The sequence below is a fragment of the Typopeltis vanoorti genome, chromosome 7 (assembly GCF_054136105.1).
Source record: "Typopeltis vanoorti isolate ZY-2024b chromosome 7, IOZ_Tvanoo_1.0, whole genome shotgun sequence".
NCBI lineage: Eukaryota > Metazoa > Arthropoda > Arachnida > Uropygi > Thelyphonidae > Typopeltis > Typopeltis vanoorti.
Window position 1 is genome coordinate 63,698,738 of NC_143555.1, and position 15,225 is coordinate 63,713,962.

Below are 15,225 nucleotides of genomic sequence, written 5' to 3' on the forward strand. Positions count from 1 at the left end.
AGATCTTACAGTGAAGAGACCAAATGCATACAAAATTCTAAGGAATATGAATACGGATGCTAAAGAAGTGAAGCTTAAATGAATCAAAGAAAAAACCTGGCTGGATTTCTTGTAAAACTTATGGCAAGATAGTAATGAATCTAAAACTGACATAATGCTTACTACTAAGTATGCAGTGGAAGAACATTAACATTACAAGAAATCTAACAAGCAATGCAGCAAAGAAAATCGGGAAAATCCCCTGGAGAAGATGGAATAAACCTAGAACTTTTAAAATATGTAGGCATCCCATTCATCAAATGAACTTTTATAATTATTTCACAATATCTGTCAGCAAGGAAAAATCCCAGAAAATTGGAATAAGGCAATTGTATTCCTATATATAAAAAAAATAAGTGCAATTGTGAAAACTACTGAGGAATAAATCTTATTCCTCAGTAGGTTTAACTGGTTATAAGTTATATGCACGAATATTAACGTCAAAACTTAAATCATATGTAGAAGATAAACTTTGTGAAGAAGAAAATGGCTTTCAAAAAGGACATTCATGCATTGATCCAGCTTTTATATTAAAAATCTGAATGGAAAAACATTACAAAGACAACAGAAGGGTAGTCTGGTAGTCTACAAATGCTATGTACATAGCATTTGTAGACTACCAGACTACCCTTTGACAGAGTCTTAAGGAACAAACTGTGGACCATATTCAAGAATCTAAACATCATTCTAAGCCAGCTGCTTGCTGCAATAACTAACTTGTATCAGAACAACCAAATAGCTGTAAGAATCAATGAAAAAGTTACAGAATGGAAATCAATAAACAGAGGGGGGTCTGTCAACAGGTGATCAAATAATATTAGCAAGAAGTGAAAGTGAAGTTCAAAAATAAATATACACTTTAAACATAAGTGGGAAAAAATTTGGAATGCAAATATCAACAGACAAAACAAAAATCATGGACTTTTAAAGTACCATTTCCAGTTAGATGTAAAATCATGATTGAAAAGAAAATTTTAGAACAAATTAACTGCTTCAAATACCTTGGATATGCTGTATCATTGACATCAAATTTCAAATTTTCTAAAGATAACAGGAATGATCAATAATATTTTCAAACCTAACCAAGTTTAAAAGCATACAAGAATAAGAATTTATAAAGTTTTGACAACACCTTCTCTGCTGTACAGAAGTGAATTATGGACTATAAAAACTGCAGAAGAAAAAATAATAGAAACTGGAGAAATGAAATTCCTGCGAAGGACAGCAGGCTATGCTCTCAAGAACAAAAGAAGCAGCACAAAAATATGTAAAGAACTAAAATTAGACTCTGTATTGGACAAAGTATATGAATACTGAAAGAAGTAGATTGAACTTATCAAAAGAATGGACAGTTCAAGACTACCCAAAAAAATACTCTGATACCAGTCATTTGGAAAATCTAGAAGTCAGCAATGACCAAGGAAAAGATGGAATAGGCCACTGGACCAAAATCCCTGAAAGGATGATGAAGATTACTGTCATCAGAAAAACAGTAAGGAGGGGGATGAGTGGGTTAAAACACCAACCCCTTCGGTTATCCTGACATTGTTAGAGAAATTCAGTAAGAAGAAGTCATCCACCCTGACACAATTGAATAATCACAGATGAAATTGGCAGTTAGTCAGATAGGGTAAGAATACAGACATCAGGTGGTAGCTTAGTGAGGAAACCTCTATCCCATATAATGCTCTGGAAATGGCTTATGTTCATGTTTCCTTTCTATGGCTTATGTCCAGAAGTGGGTATTGCTGGATATGAGATCTGGTATGTAGAGATGATACTAGGAAGTATCATCATACCTTCTACATACCAGAAAGAAAAGGCTAAGAATTGTTTGCTGTTTTCAAGAAGATTGAATTGATGACTAGCTTATCTTTTTTCTCCCCTTCAGATAGCTAGAGATATAGAGATGCCAAATGATAGGGTATCTGGGATGGGGAGTATGTGATAGGTGTTAATTGTGTTATGCATATTTTGAGCCCATTTGTAGGGAGAGGGAAAATCTGGACTAGAGAACTTATTGGTATTCTGACTTAAGATTTTTGTATGCGATCTAAAGGCTTGTAGTGAACACTCCTTAGCATGGTTGACTTGTGTAACTTGATTGTATTTAAAAGAATGGGAGAGGAAGAATTTGAGAGCTAAGATTTCAACCTTATCTTTTGGTGATGTTACCATAATGTCACTTCGATGCAGAAGAGATGGAAACATTGAAAGACAGAACTTGTGCCCAGGAGATTAGTCAGGATCAGAAGGCTTGACTGTTTAAGCAGAAGACAGGCAGGTTATGAATTTTTATGGATGCTGCTAGGCTGTAGTGTACTGAGTTCTTGATTCAAGTCATTGGAGATATGTTGAATTTTTATCTTGGAATGCTCTGCCACACTTGTTATAGAATGCTGGTTTGAGGGTGGTAAAAAGTGATTAAGGATTATCAGGAATTCCATTAAGAATTCAGTTATTAAGATGAAGCAATGTTTTAATCAGAAGAGGGGAAAAACACAATATTCAGAATCTTTGAAAAAATGAGCAGAAATCACCGAGGTAATCCCATTTGGTGTACATTGCAGTGGCAACAGGCATGACTTCAATTGGCCAAGAGTAAAGGTCATTCCAAAGAAAAGGAAATGGTAACAAGATTGTGGTCTGAGTACCAAGAGCAGAGTTGACATCTGCATTATATTTGGATGAAGGACTGATAAAAAAAAATATCTTGGAGGGGGGATGGAATTATCAGCTATTCTGCTCAGTAGATGGTCAGTAGTTTGTGTTAATCATTAATAAGAGCAAATACTTTTCCAGCTTGATCTGAGAAGGAAAGCCAGTTTATGTTGTCAGCATTATCTTCAAAGAAGATGATCCCACTTGTTGGCTAATTAGACTATAGAAAACAAATCTTCAGAGGTAATCAGAGATTATTTGAATTTTTAGATTAAAAAGGACTGGAAATGATAGCACACTGGCTGTGCATATGCTGCCCTTCTTCTGGCAGTAATCATGCATAGGTAGCTGGGAAACTGAGTTGGGTGGTAGTTGTTGAGGCTGCCATGTAAGAAACCACAGTTCAGATTTTGATTCGTGTGTGTGGTGGTGCATGTCATTCTGTTCATGTTAAGATTATGAGTGTGAAAGTATTTTTAGCATGAGTTTACCTTGAAGTATATTTGTTGTTTGTGATTTTTTTTTTTTTTGTTTTTTGTACCCATGAATGGAAAACTTGGTTGACAGACAAAGATAACCAAGTGATATTGCTGTTCTGTTATGAATAAAATACATCCAGTTCATGGTAGAAACCAATAGGCAATAGACATTGCAGGATTTAGAGTAGGAATCAAGTAAGAAGGCTATATAGGTATAACTTGGCAAGTGATACATCTATAACTAACAGAAATTAATCATTTGTCACTTTTTTTTTAATTAATCGTATCTCTTTTATTTTTTTGGAAATATTTCTTTACATCATGACAGTAAACTTTGTGTAGGGATTTTTTAGATTCAGTTCAAATCTAATCTAGATTTTGGGTAGGGAACATTCAGACAATTCCAGAGTCGAGATTGCATGGTTTCTTATGATGCATTAGAAAGATACGCCCATTCATACTGAGCATGGACAAGTTGTGTCATGCTGTACTTGCCCATGATCTGTGACACAAATTTTTCTAAACTAAAGCTATATAGACTTGGAAAAAATCTATTGTTTTCAGGATGTATATAAGTAATCTATAATGAAGATAATTTCTAGGGCTCCTTTTCTCAAAAACATACATTGTTTTTATGCATTTTAGAAGAATAAACAACAGGATTTTTATTTACTTAAATATGTACACTATGAGCTTTTTGATCATGTTTCTTGAGGCTTGGAGGAAAACAGTATGAGGAAGACTGTTACCAAAAGCAGAGGTGTAGGCAGTTGAAGCGGTAGGATGGGAAGTTGGTTCGATTAGTTTGGAGCTGAATTGTATATAGTTATTGATTGGTAGCTGCTTGTGTTTGTACATAACGAGAGGAAAGTGGAGTGGGGGTAGTGTCCATGGAAATGCCTACAGAAAAGACAATGTAGCAACAATATCTATAGTAACATGACTGGAGGAAGTCACAGAGAAAACAGTCATCATTGAAGCTAACTGCTCTCTCTTCTGAATACAGTCATACATTCTTGTGTGGATGATGCACCATGAGGTCTTACTTTATGGACTTCATAAAGTGTCAAGAGTTGACACTTTATAAAGTTCCAATGTGTGGAGGAAGAAACTCTAAGAGGAACCTTTTGATTTAATAAACTTCCCAATGCTGCACAGACAAACAAAATAACTAAGACATTTTATTATAGCAATAAATACAGGGCTTCTTAAGCACTTAAGCCTATTTCAAAATAACTGTTAAGAGATTATTTTAAGAAATTTTATCTTCCATCCTATTCTTTTACTTCAAAAAAAGAAAAAAATTTTTTTTTTCCATTCATAGTTTATTTCCAAGAATTCAAGGAAAAGTCTTGCTAATTCTTTTATCTCTCTTTATCTTCTTTATGAAGAAGCTAATGACTTCACATCACTTGCCTTAGTAAAGCACATCTCCTTGCAGCTGTATAATGCTATGCTATGACCCTTCCCATAATGCATTATACATGGCCACAAGGAGATTTGTTTTGCATTATGGGATACTAAGGCAAGTGATGTGAAGTCATTAGCTTCTTTATATGAGTTGCCCCAGTCCTGAAAATGGTTCAGGCACAAACTTGTTTGTTTACAGTTGGATAAAGGATTAAACCAAGTATATAATTTCTTAGTATCTTTAATTTATAATATAACCAAGTGGAAAAACTTCCAATGAAAAAAAATTCATTTTATCTGTAGGGTTGGTTATTAAAAATTCTCATTCAATCCAAGACAGTTGCTGTACGAATGCTGCACTTGACATCTACTATCATACTATTGGAATTCTTTTAACTGGACAGAATAATGTTGCTGATTCCATTGATGGCAAAAGAGCTCTGCTGTTCAAATTAGCTGAGTGGATAGCAACTCTGATTTCAGACATAGACTGTTAAAATCTCAATGGGCAGTGATTTATGTGAAATCTAAGTGGTAGATGATTTTGGTTGCTTGGAAACTTATTGGAGGTGGCTCGGACAAAGTTTATGTGCTTGGTTTTTTAGAGCATGGTTCTTGGATTATCAAGAACACTTGGCCTCTTCTTATGTACTAAATATGCCAGTTTTATGGGTAAGATTGACATAAGAATGAGACTTTTTTTTCTTTCCCCATTTAAAGTAAATATGGAGTTATATAAGAATCCACTTATGTTTGTATCCATCTTTTTATTTGATTAGGAGAAAGTTAAATATAATATTAGATATAACATTAAGTACACTATTATTTGATACCCTAAATGTAGATTCTTCTGTTCTGCATTCAGACAAAAAAAAAAAACCATTCCCAGGACCTCATTAGGTTTTATGTAATATTGTAAAATATGATCATATGAAAAAAATTGAGTTACCATTATAGTGAAATTCTTATAGGACATTCAGCAGGGATTTGGGAAGCATAATGTGATGTAATAGCTAATTTTAAAAATAATGTATTGGTCCATTTAAAAAAAAAAGTTTTTAGATGCTATCAATAGTTCAAATGCCAGATCATTTAGGAAAGGAAAGAATCTCTGGCCTGATATATATTTTTTTTATCATAGAAATTTAACTTAATTTTAAATCCTTATGCTAATTGATAAACATATATTTTCTAATATTAAATTTGTGAAACTTCTGTAGGATTTGGGTCTACACCTGCTACAGGAGGACTGTTTGGAACCAGCACTCAGCAAAACACTGGTGGTACTGGATTGTTTGGTACTAACAGTACGAGCAGTACTTCTGCGTTTGGTGCACCAAGACCTACATTTGGTGCCTTTGGGAGCACATCAACTGGTACCGGGCTGTTTGGTCAACCACAACAGCAACAGCCATCTTCTGGACTTTTTGGCTCCTCAAGTAAACAGCTCATATTCTGTTTTCTGAATTTTTCATAAATGTTGATCTGTTATCATTAAAAAAAAAAATGTGTACAAAATAATCTATATATTTTGTGTGTGTGTGTGTACATACATATATACATTAAAAAAAGGCTAAAAGATGACACTGCTAGTATGTGAGTCTACATACTAGATTACAAAATTTAATAACTGAAAATAAATGAATTTACAATCACTTACATTTATCTATTTAAAAAAATCTTTAATTGTGGATTGTTTTTGCTTTTCGTTTTTTTTTTTTTTTTTTTTTTTTTTTTGACATAGCGCCAGATTGCTTTGCATTGAGTTCAATGCTTGACGTGTTTTTTACTATCATGTTCAAAGTGGACACGGAGAGTCCAAGATATTTTGCTCAATGCACACGTGTTCCGGCATGCCAATCTACACGTCACAGAATTGCCATCTTTTCTTCTACCGAAATACATTTTCTGTCTTTTTTTCTCCATGTTTCTAACATGTATAATCCACCACTGCAACTTGAAAGCAACTTTCACATGCTAAATTATGTAGGCAGAAATTCTGCAATATCATTTTATACTGTGATTGAAATATCACGGTATCGCTCATTGCTACGTTACTGCTGCAAGCGTGCAAGTCACCGTGATGGCTGAAACGAAACTACAGCTGAAAGCAACGCCATCTGGGAACAGAAATGCTCAGATTTCTGCAGAAATCTATTCAAAAATCAGTATTGCCACCCAAGAAAAAAATGCAAATCACGGGAAATAGTGTCCACATCAAGTTGTTAATGGTGGGAAAACAATATATCGTAAGAATAGGCCTTAAGAAGGGACCAACAGAAAATGACGTAAATGGCAGGAAAACTTATACTATACTTGTTCAAACGTGTCTAAGCATGAATTTTTAAAGCGTTATAAGTACCACTAAGCTGAGGCGGTCTCATTCTAAGGAATTCCACCTTACAAGAACATCGTACATAAATTATTATTTAAATAACCCTTTATTTATGGAGGTCACTGAAGTGCACACATGCATTGAGTTCAAAAAAGGCAATAATGCTGTTAACAGGTAACAGCTCTTCAGGTTACAATATGCATAAAGTTACCAAATGTTTTCTAATGTATCATCATTATATACACATATGTACATCCATATAATATACATATTATATATTATTATAATATAATAACATAATAAAATCATTGCTGATATGTACAGAGAAAGTTGCATAATATTAATTACGAACAAAATAAAACCAAGTAGTTAAATAGCATTTAAATTTTTTACATTTTACATCCGAAACTGGATTTTTTTAATACAAATATGCTAAAACCAATCATTTATACAATTATTTTGAAAAGAGCTTCCTCATTTCTGTGAGAAAATAAATATTCTTTCATTATAGTTTTGTATTTGTTTGGGTTAGTTTCATTGCTTATTGTTAAAGGTAGTGTATTGGATATTTTTGATGCTAAATAAGTATAATGTTCATGTATTGCTTCTTTATTTGCTTTAAAAACTATATTTTAGGCCCTTACGTCTATTAAGGAAAGCTTGTTTGATATTTACGTATTCATTATTGTTTTTTATGAATAGCAGCTCCCTATAAGTGTATAAATATCGAAGGGATAGTATGTTTAGTATGGTGTATTTATTGCACACTGCAGTATCCTTGTATTTGTTTCTAGTTAAGATTTCAATTACTTCATTCTGAGTTGAAACTAGAGGTTTCATCGTAGTGCGATTGATTCCTTCCCAACTTAAAATACCATGTTGTAGTATGCTTTGAATCCATGCAGAATATAATATTATTAACAAATTTAAATTTAAGAACCTATTTGTTATCAACAGCAAAAAAACACCGTAAATTCCCCAAAATATAAAACAAATTATTCTGGGATCCATTTACAATCTTTGAATTGAGAGATACCTTGGAGAGACTAGATATAAATAACTCATGTGGACCAGATAACATACGATGAATTATGATCAAGCATCTTCCTGCCATAGAATGGCTACTTCACCTATACAACTATACCCGAAAACAAGGAAAAAGCTCCAAAAGACTGGAAGACAGCCACAGTCATACCAATTTTGAAGCCTAACAAACCTCAAGACCAACCAGGAAGTTATCGATCAATTTCACTGACTTCAATTCCAGGTAAATTGATGGAAAAAATGATACTCCAATGTTTGAACTACGATCTAAAGAAAAATAATATACTACCACATTTTCAGGCTTTGGAAGAAATCACTCAGCTGATCAACTTTTCTACTTAACCCAGTCAATTCAAGATAACTTCCAGATCAAACCAACCAAATCCATCATTGCTTGTTTTATAGATTTTAGCAATGCCTTTGAAAAGGTGTGGAGGAAGAAACTCTTTTCCAAACTTTGCCATATTGGAATAGAATGGAAAGTTCTAAACTGGATTTATGACTTTCTATGAAACAAAACAATTTGTGTTAGAATAAATAATACCTTTTCCAAGAAAGTGAAAATAAGACAAGGACTCCCTCAAGGCAGCATTTTGAGCCCACTCCTTTTTTTTCCATCTACTTAAATGACTCAGACAAAAATATAAATAAAGAAACAAAGATAACTATGTTTGCTGATGATTTGGTCCTATTCTCAGCTCACAACAACTTAGAAACAGCAGAAGGTCACTTAAACAAAGCCATTGAAAGTTTATCTACATTCTGTGAAAACCAAAAAATCAAAATTAACCATACTAAATCAGAAATTTCTGTATTTACTATTATTAACCACCTGAGAAAGTGGAGACTGAAGATTAAGTTAAACAATCGACTAATTACATTTAATGAAAATCCCAAATACCTTGGAGTTACTCTGGATCCATCACTAAGCTTCAATAAGCATATCAACACTGTTGCAGTCAGAGCAAAAAATAGCAGAGTTTGAATCCAAAACCTTGTTTCTTTAAAAATTAGGTGGCAAAAAAATCTTACTAAATTTATAGAAAAAAGAGCCAACCTTGCACAATCATAGAACAAGTGAACTGTTTAAAAAGTGGCAACCAACAAACAGAATAAAGAAAAAATCTACAATGAATAAAATCATGGAAAATAAAATTTCCTTGGATTGTCCAAATAAAATAGCCAACTACCCAGCATTTCTTCCAAATCAAGACAGGAAATATCTCATCATTCTCATTTTCCTTTTACCCTGTTTTAGCTTGCGGTGTCGACGTTTTTTTTTTTATTAATCATCGAACCTCAAACTGTTCACAGGATAAGGTGGTCAGCCCTACGCCTGGTGTGTCCTATGTCCATAGCGTTGAGTTCTCAAGGCCGATTTGCCTGCTTTGCGGCATAAAAAACCCCAGGATAAACTGGGGGAAAACGCTACTGTCCACGCCCAACACCGGCTAACTTGACTATGGCTGAGGAAGATCCTTCAGCTCCTCACTTCAACGATGAGAATCGAACCTAGAACACTCCTTCCCCAGACATGTGGTTGTGAAGCACACAGCCACTAATCTAACCGTGCAGATTGACAGGAAATATATAGTTATTAATTTTGAAATAGGAAAACACGAGAGGGGAAAAAGCCTAGAAAACCCTGAATCAGGCTCCATAAATCCAAATGGCAATTCTGGGATGGCATACTCGTCTATGCCTCTCAAAATACAGAGCTGAAAACAACTAACAGTATAGGATGCAACTCTTACCATGCAGAATTAATAGCCATTAACACAGCAGCACTGAAAAATTTAGATTAAAAAAACCCAAAGGAATTTATATTTTTTACAGATTCCTTAGCAGCCCTTCAAGTATTAAAAACTGCTACACTAGTTATCAAGAGACAAAGCAAAAAACATAACCTATCCAAGGATTCCAAAATAATTTTCCATTGGATTCCATCCCATGTGGGATTAAAGGGAAATGAAACTGCAGATAAATTAGCAAAAATGTCTGGAACATCAAGTGATACCACAGATTTTGATCTTTTTAAAACTACTCAAAAAAGAAAACGTAAAAAGAATGATTCTCTAGGACATGACTTACCCCTGGTATTCAGCAGAAAAACTAGGAGCTACCATCAATTACAAGTTTAATCGCTGTGCCGCTACCATGGTCTCTCACCTCAAGACCGGTCACACAAGACCGATCAAGTTTAGCAATGGCAAAAAAGTCTTCCCCATCTGCGAAATCTGTAATATTGAGGAAGCATCAATATTACATTTACTAACTTGTATGAATATTTCTAAATGTGAACTTTATAACAATCCAGAAAAGGTGCTGTATAAAATACATGAATTTGACCTCTATCATCTGGTGTAATGATACCATGGGATTAACGGGAAAAAAAAAAAAAAGAGAATCTATTTAGGTAGTAAAGTCTGCTTAACATAATCCTTACTTTATTTATGACATCTGTGATAATGCAGTTCCCGCTTAAATTACTGTCAATTTTTAATCCCAAGTGAGTATTACATTGACTTTTTTTTCTGTTTCCTCACATTTGCTATTTGAATTTGTCCTGCAATTCCAATCATCCAAAATTCATTGCACAGTGAAGTTCATTTTGCATTTATTTTGTATTTTTTATTAATATTTCATGTGATACAGTGTCAAAAGGCTTTGTGTATATCTAAAAATACTGCTAATGTTAGTTTATGTTCATCTAGGGAGGTGAACTGTGTTTGTGAAGTTCAGTAAAGCATGTTCTGTACTAAACTTTTGCCTGAACCCAAATTGACTCTTAATAAAGAAGTTGTTTTTGTTTAAAAATTTCATGAGTCTAATTTTTACTAATTTCTCTAATGTTTTTGAAAAGACTGGTAGAAGGGAGATTGGTCTGTAATTTTTCAAGTTATTTTTGTTTCCCTTTTTGTATATCAGTACAACTATGGCCTTCTTAAAATCCGATGGAAATGTGCCTGTAAGCAGCGATGAGTTAAAAATGTACATTAGGGGTTCCATAATGTATGTTTGGCATTCTTTCACAATGCTGGTGTTAATACCATTGTATCCTGAAGTTTGGTTGTTTTTAGGCTAGCTATAACACTTTTGATTTTGTTTTCACAAGTGGGGAAAAGATATATGGCATTATCAATTCTCTTGGGAGTGCAATTCAGAGGGGGGAGAGGTCAGCATTTTTCAGAATGCTTTCACTGACCGTGGCAAAATGATAATTGAATTCTTCAGCTTATCTTCTGTCTCCATTTTGTCTATTCCTATTGATATCTTTAAGTATGGGGAGAGTTTTTTTGTATATATATCTTTGCCAATTAATTTATTCACAAACTTCCATTATTTTCTGGCATTTTAGGAATTCATTTCTATAGTATTTGTTCTTACTTTCTTTTATTTCATAGTGTTTTAGATTTCTGTAGTACTTGAAACTGTGTTCATAATGTTGATTGTGCAGGGATTTTTTAAACTTGGAATTATACACTTTATCTCTAATTTTTATGTAGTATCTGATTTCCTGTGTAACCCAGGGCTTAGTTTCTTTCATTTTGTCTATTATTTTAACTTTCTCTTGTATTTTATGGTTTAATATCTCAATAAATTTATGATATAATGTATCAGTATTTGTTTCTGTCGTTATCTCTTCCAAAGAGACAGTGTTTCAAGTTACTCTTCAATACTCTGGAGTCAATTGTTGTGATGTTTTTGGTTGTACTATCTCTGTGCTGTACTTGTAAATGCACTTTAATATCAACTGGAAAGTGATCTGCGTGAGATCGTTATCTTGTTAGAGGTTGAGAGGTTGCAGAACTGCTGTTTGGATTTTGTTTCTACTTCAAGTTCTCTTGAATGCAAGATCTGCCACCATTAAATTCTCTTGTGGGGACATTAATATATTGTGTCCATGCATGGCAAATAAATCTAGATAATCTTGAGAGGAGCTGCTATTCCTCAGCAAGTCGATATTCATATCCCCAGTTATAGAGCAGACAGTATTTCAGTGGTTATTGAAAGTGTTGGGAAGACTAATTAGAGTCCTTATCTACATATGGTAGATAGCACTTTAATCCTCTTTGGGTAAAGCATGGCTTTGTCAAAAATAGATCTTTATTTAGCAGTGTGCTTACAATTTGTAATAGTGATAGCAGAGTTGATTTATGGGAATAGATATACTGTAATACTTCTGGATTTTGCAAACTGTTTGGCAGGATTTTGCATGAGAGGTTGTTGTTGTTCAAACTTATGGGATGGATATACAAAATGGATAGGAGAGTGGCTGATATGGGTATCAGAGTAATGTAAGGAGGTGATAAGTTAAAAAGGAGGAGGTGCCCATTGGCATGCCATAGGGTTTGGTACTTGGGCCATTGCTTTTAAGTTGCATATTATGGATACTGGAGTTGGTATCAAGCAGTGGTTCCCAAACCTTTTGCCATTACACACCTCCCTTTAGTGTAATCTTGATCTTACACACCTCCCCTAAAAATCCAAACACTCAAATGAACATTGAAAATTATACAATGAACTGTATTTTTAATAAAGATATAAAAAATGTTCAAATGAAACAAAAATAATTATTTATTTTAAACAATTATAAAAATAATTATACAAATAATTATTCCACAGTTGGTGAAGTACATCTCACAATTGGGGAAACTCTGGTCTAGAGAGTAATATACAATTATTTGCTGATGATGCAAAGTTAGAAAGGATGATTAGGGAATATTTCCAATATCAAATCCTTGCATTCAGATCTGAACAAACTGTTTCTGTGTGCAAAACAGTGAATGTTAGTTCAGTGTTGCTAAGGTCATTTTGGACTGTGAATGTTGCAGGCAGAATATTTTATGGTTGATAATTGGCAATGTGTGGTCATTGAAGCTAAATATGGGATGTGTGTGTAGTACTGGATAAATTTATAGACACTATATTGCTAAGGTGGTTAAGTCACTTCATAGAATTGCAGTGCTGAAGAGAACCTTAACTTCTTCTCTTTCTCATTGCAAATAAAGGTTATAGAAACAAGGAATCTATTCTTCCGCTGTACAAGACTTTGATAAGAATACATATGACTATTGTGGTCACCTAAGTTCAGAAGAGATGAGGAGAAAATTGAAAAGATCCAACAGAAAGTAACCAAGATGATATCTAGCCTTGGAAATTGTGCATTTGAGGATAGACTGGAAATATAGTCTTTAAAGTTTGAGTAATAGACTGAAGAGAGGAGACATGATAGAAACATAAGTTGATAAGGAGATCATAAGTATATACACAAGGGAAATTTTTCAGTGTGGGTGGGACTTGAAGTAATCCCTGGGGGGGATATTTGGACTAGGTAGCATGTGAGATCCCAGTTTTTCTCATGCCATGCGGAATGGACTACTAATGGATGTTGCAAATGCATCTTTAGTGAATGTTTTTAAAGAAATATATTACAGGTATTTTAGGCATTGTGCAGCCTGGAAGAGTTCTTTTCTTAATTAGTCCTAGGCTCCATGGAGGAACCTGCCTAAAAATAACGCTGCCATTTGTATGTTTTTGTCATTGTTATACCAATAACAGGCAACGATAATATTTTGTTGACATGAAATTTCTGTATTTCTTCTGTAACCTCCAGCTCTTTTCCATTGATGCTTCTTATGTTCATGGTGCACATCTTTCATTATTGAGTTAGAGTTTGTTCCAGGCTGACTTTTCACTTTTTGCCTTCATTCCATGACAGGCATAGCAGGGCTTTGTTTAATCAGGTGACATCCCAATTGGTATAGCTTTTGATAATGTTGTATCATCATATTTGTGTGTGGTTTAAGCCAGTACAGAAAATACAGAGTGCAGCTTGGTCAGATTACAGCCCATCTTATTAAGTATCCAACTGAATACCTATTAATTGGAGATATCATACAAGGACGAGATGGAAACAAGAACTGACATGAGCTTCAACCACTGTGTTGAAAGCTGAAGTCAGTTCTCTATGTTCTATATGGGTTGTGCAGCTGTATCCTCCAATCTATTTAGTTTTGACCCTTAAGCAACCCATATAATTAACAATACTGTGAAGCTAATGGATCCATCCACAGTGTTGGTTACTTTTGCTACACCTCTGAATAAAGTGCAAATGTATGTAATTACCCTCTCCACCATTCTAGTATCTGTTTCTTACCAAACACTATACTGTTCACTATATACATTAGGGATGCACAGCCTGTGGGCCGCATGCGGCCCTCCGTTGATTTGCTGCAGCCCACCTCACCATGTGTTATTTTAACTTTAACAAGTTACACGGTAGGTAATTTTTAAAAATGGTACATGCGCAAAGCAAAGTAGCTGTGACATCACGACTGCCTGTCTACTTACGATAATCGGTTAGTAATAATGTTAACAAATTTTATAATTCATCTATTTGTCATATGAGTATTTTGTTTTCGTAGGTGTGTTTGCTACAATTAATTATCATCCCTAGGAAACGGTAAAAAATAAATTCTACAATGGATAAAGCAGGGCCAAGTAGGAAACGCAAACTACAGGATGAAAAACGCCAGTTTCAGGACCGAACAATATGGTTTTGTGCAGTAGTTTAATAATATCATGTGCTTTATTTGCAAAAGTGCTGTAGCCATACCAAAAGATTACAATATAAGGAGACACTATGAAAGTCTGCATTCTACATTTTCAAGTCTACCCGAAGAACTACATAAACAAAAGATTTCGTGTTTGAAACGAGAATTGACAGGTCAGTAAGTGATGTTTACAAAACCTATTCAAGATTTGGAAATCGCAACAGAAATAAGTTTTGAAATATCTCATTTTATAGCAAAAAGGTGCCGACCATTTACAGACGGAGATTTAGTTAAAAATTGCCTTGAGATAGCTGCTAAAAAATTTGTCCTGAATCAGCCAAAAATGTTGAGAAAAAATTCAGTTAAACAGGATGACTGTGCAAAGAAGAATTTCTGCAATATCGGAAAATGTAAAGGACCAATTAACATCTTATTCAAAGAAATTTGCCCATTTTTCATTAGCTATTGATGAATCAACTGACATTACTTCCACAGCCCAGTTGTTAATATTTGCACTTGGAATAACGCAAGAATTTGAGGTAAGTGAGGAGGTGATTGGAATGAGTTTATTGTCAGATCAAACAAAAGGTAATGACATGTTCACTGGGCTTTTGGAACAGTGTTCCAAAATTGATTTAGATCTGACAAAATTATCAGGTATCATGACTGACGGAGCTCCTTCCATGATAGGAGCTAATTC

The 15,225-nt window shown here is 34.1% G+C and overlaps 1 protein-coding gene across 2 annotated transcripts in view; it reads left to right on the top strand.

Annotated features, from left to right (window-relative positions):
• The window catches only part of Nup98-96 (nuclear pore complex protein Nup98-96), a 610,292-nt gene that overhangs the window by 113,681 nt on the left and 481,386 nt on the right, over positions 1-15,225 (top strand). For both annotated transcript variants that reach the window (XM_090395312.1, XM_090395313.1), the window contains exon 5: positions 5,810-6,028. In XM_090395312.1, the coding sequence (XP_090251438.1) occupies positions 5,810-6,028 (219 nt within the window). The remainder of the gene's footprint in view (positions 1-5,809; positions 6,029-15,225) is intronic.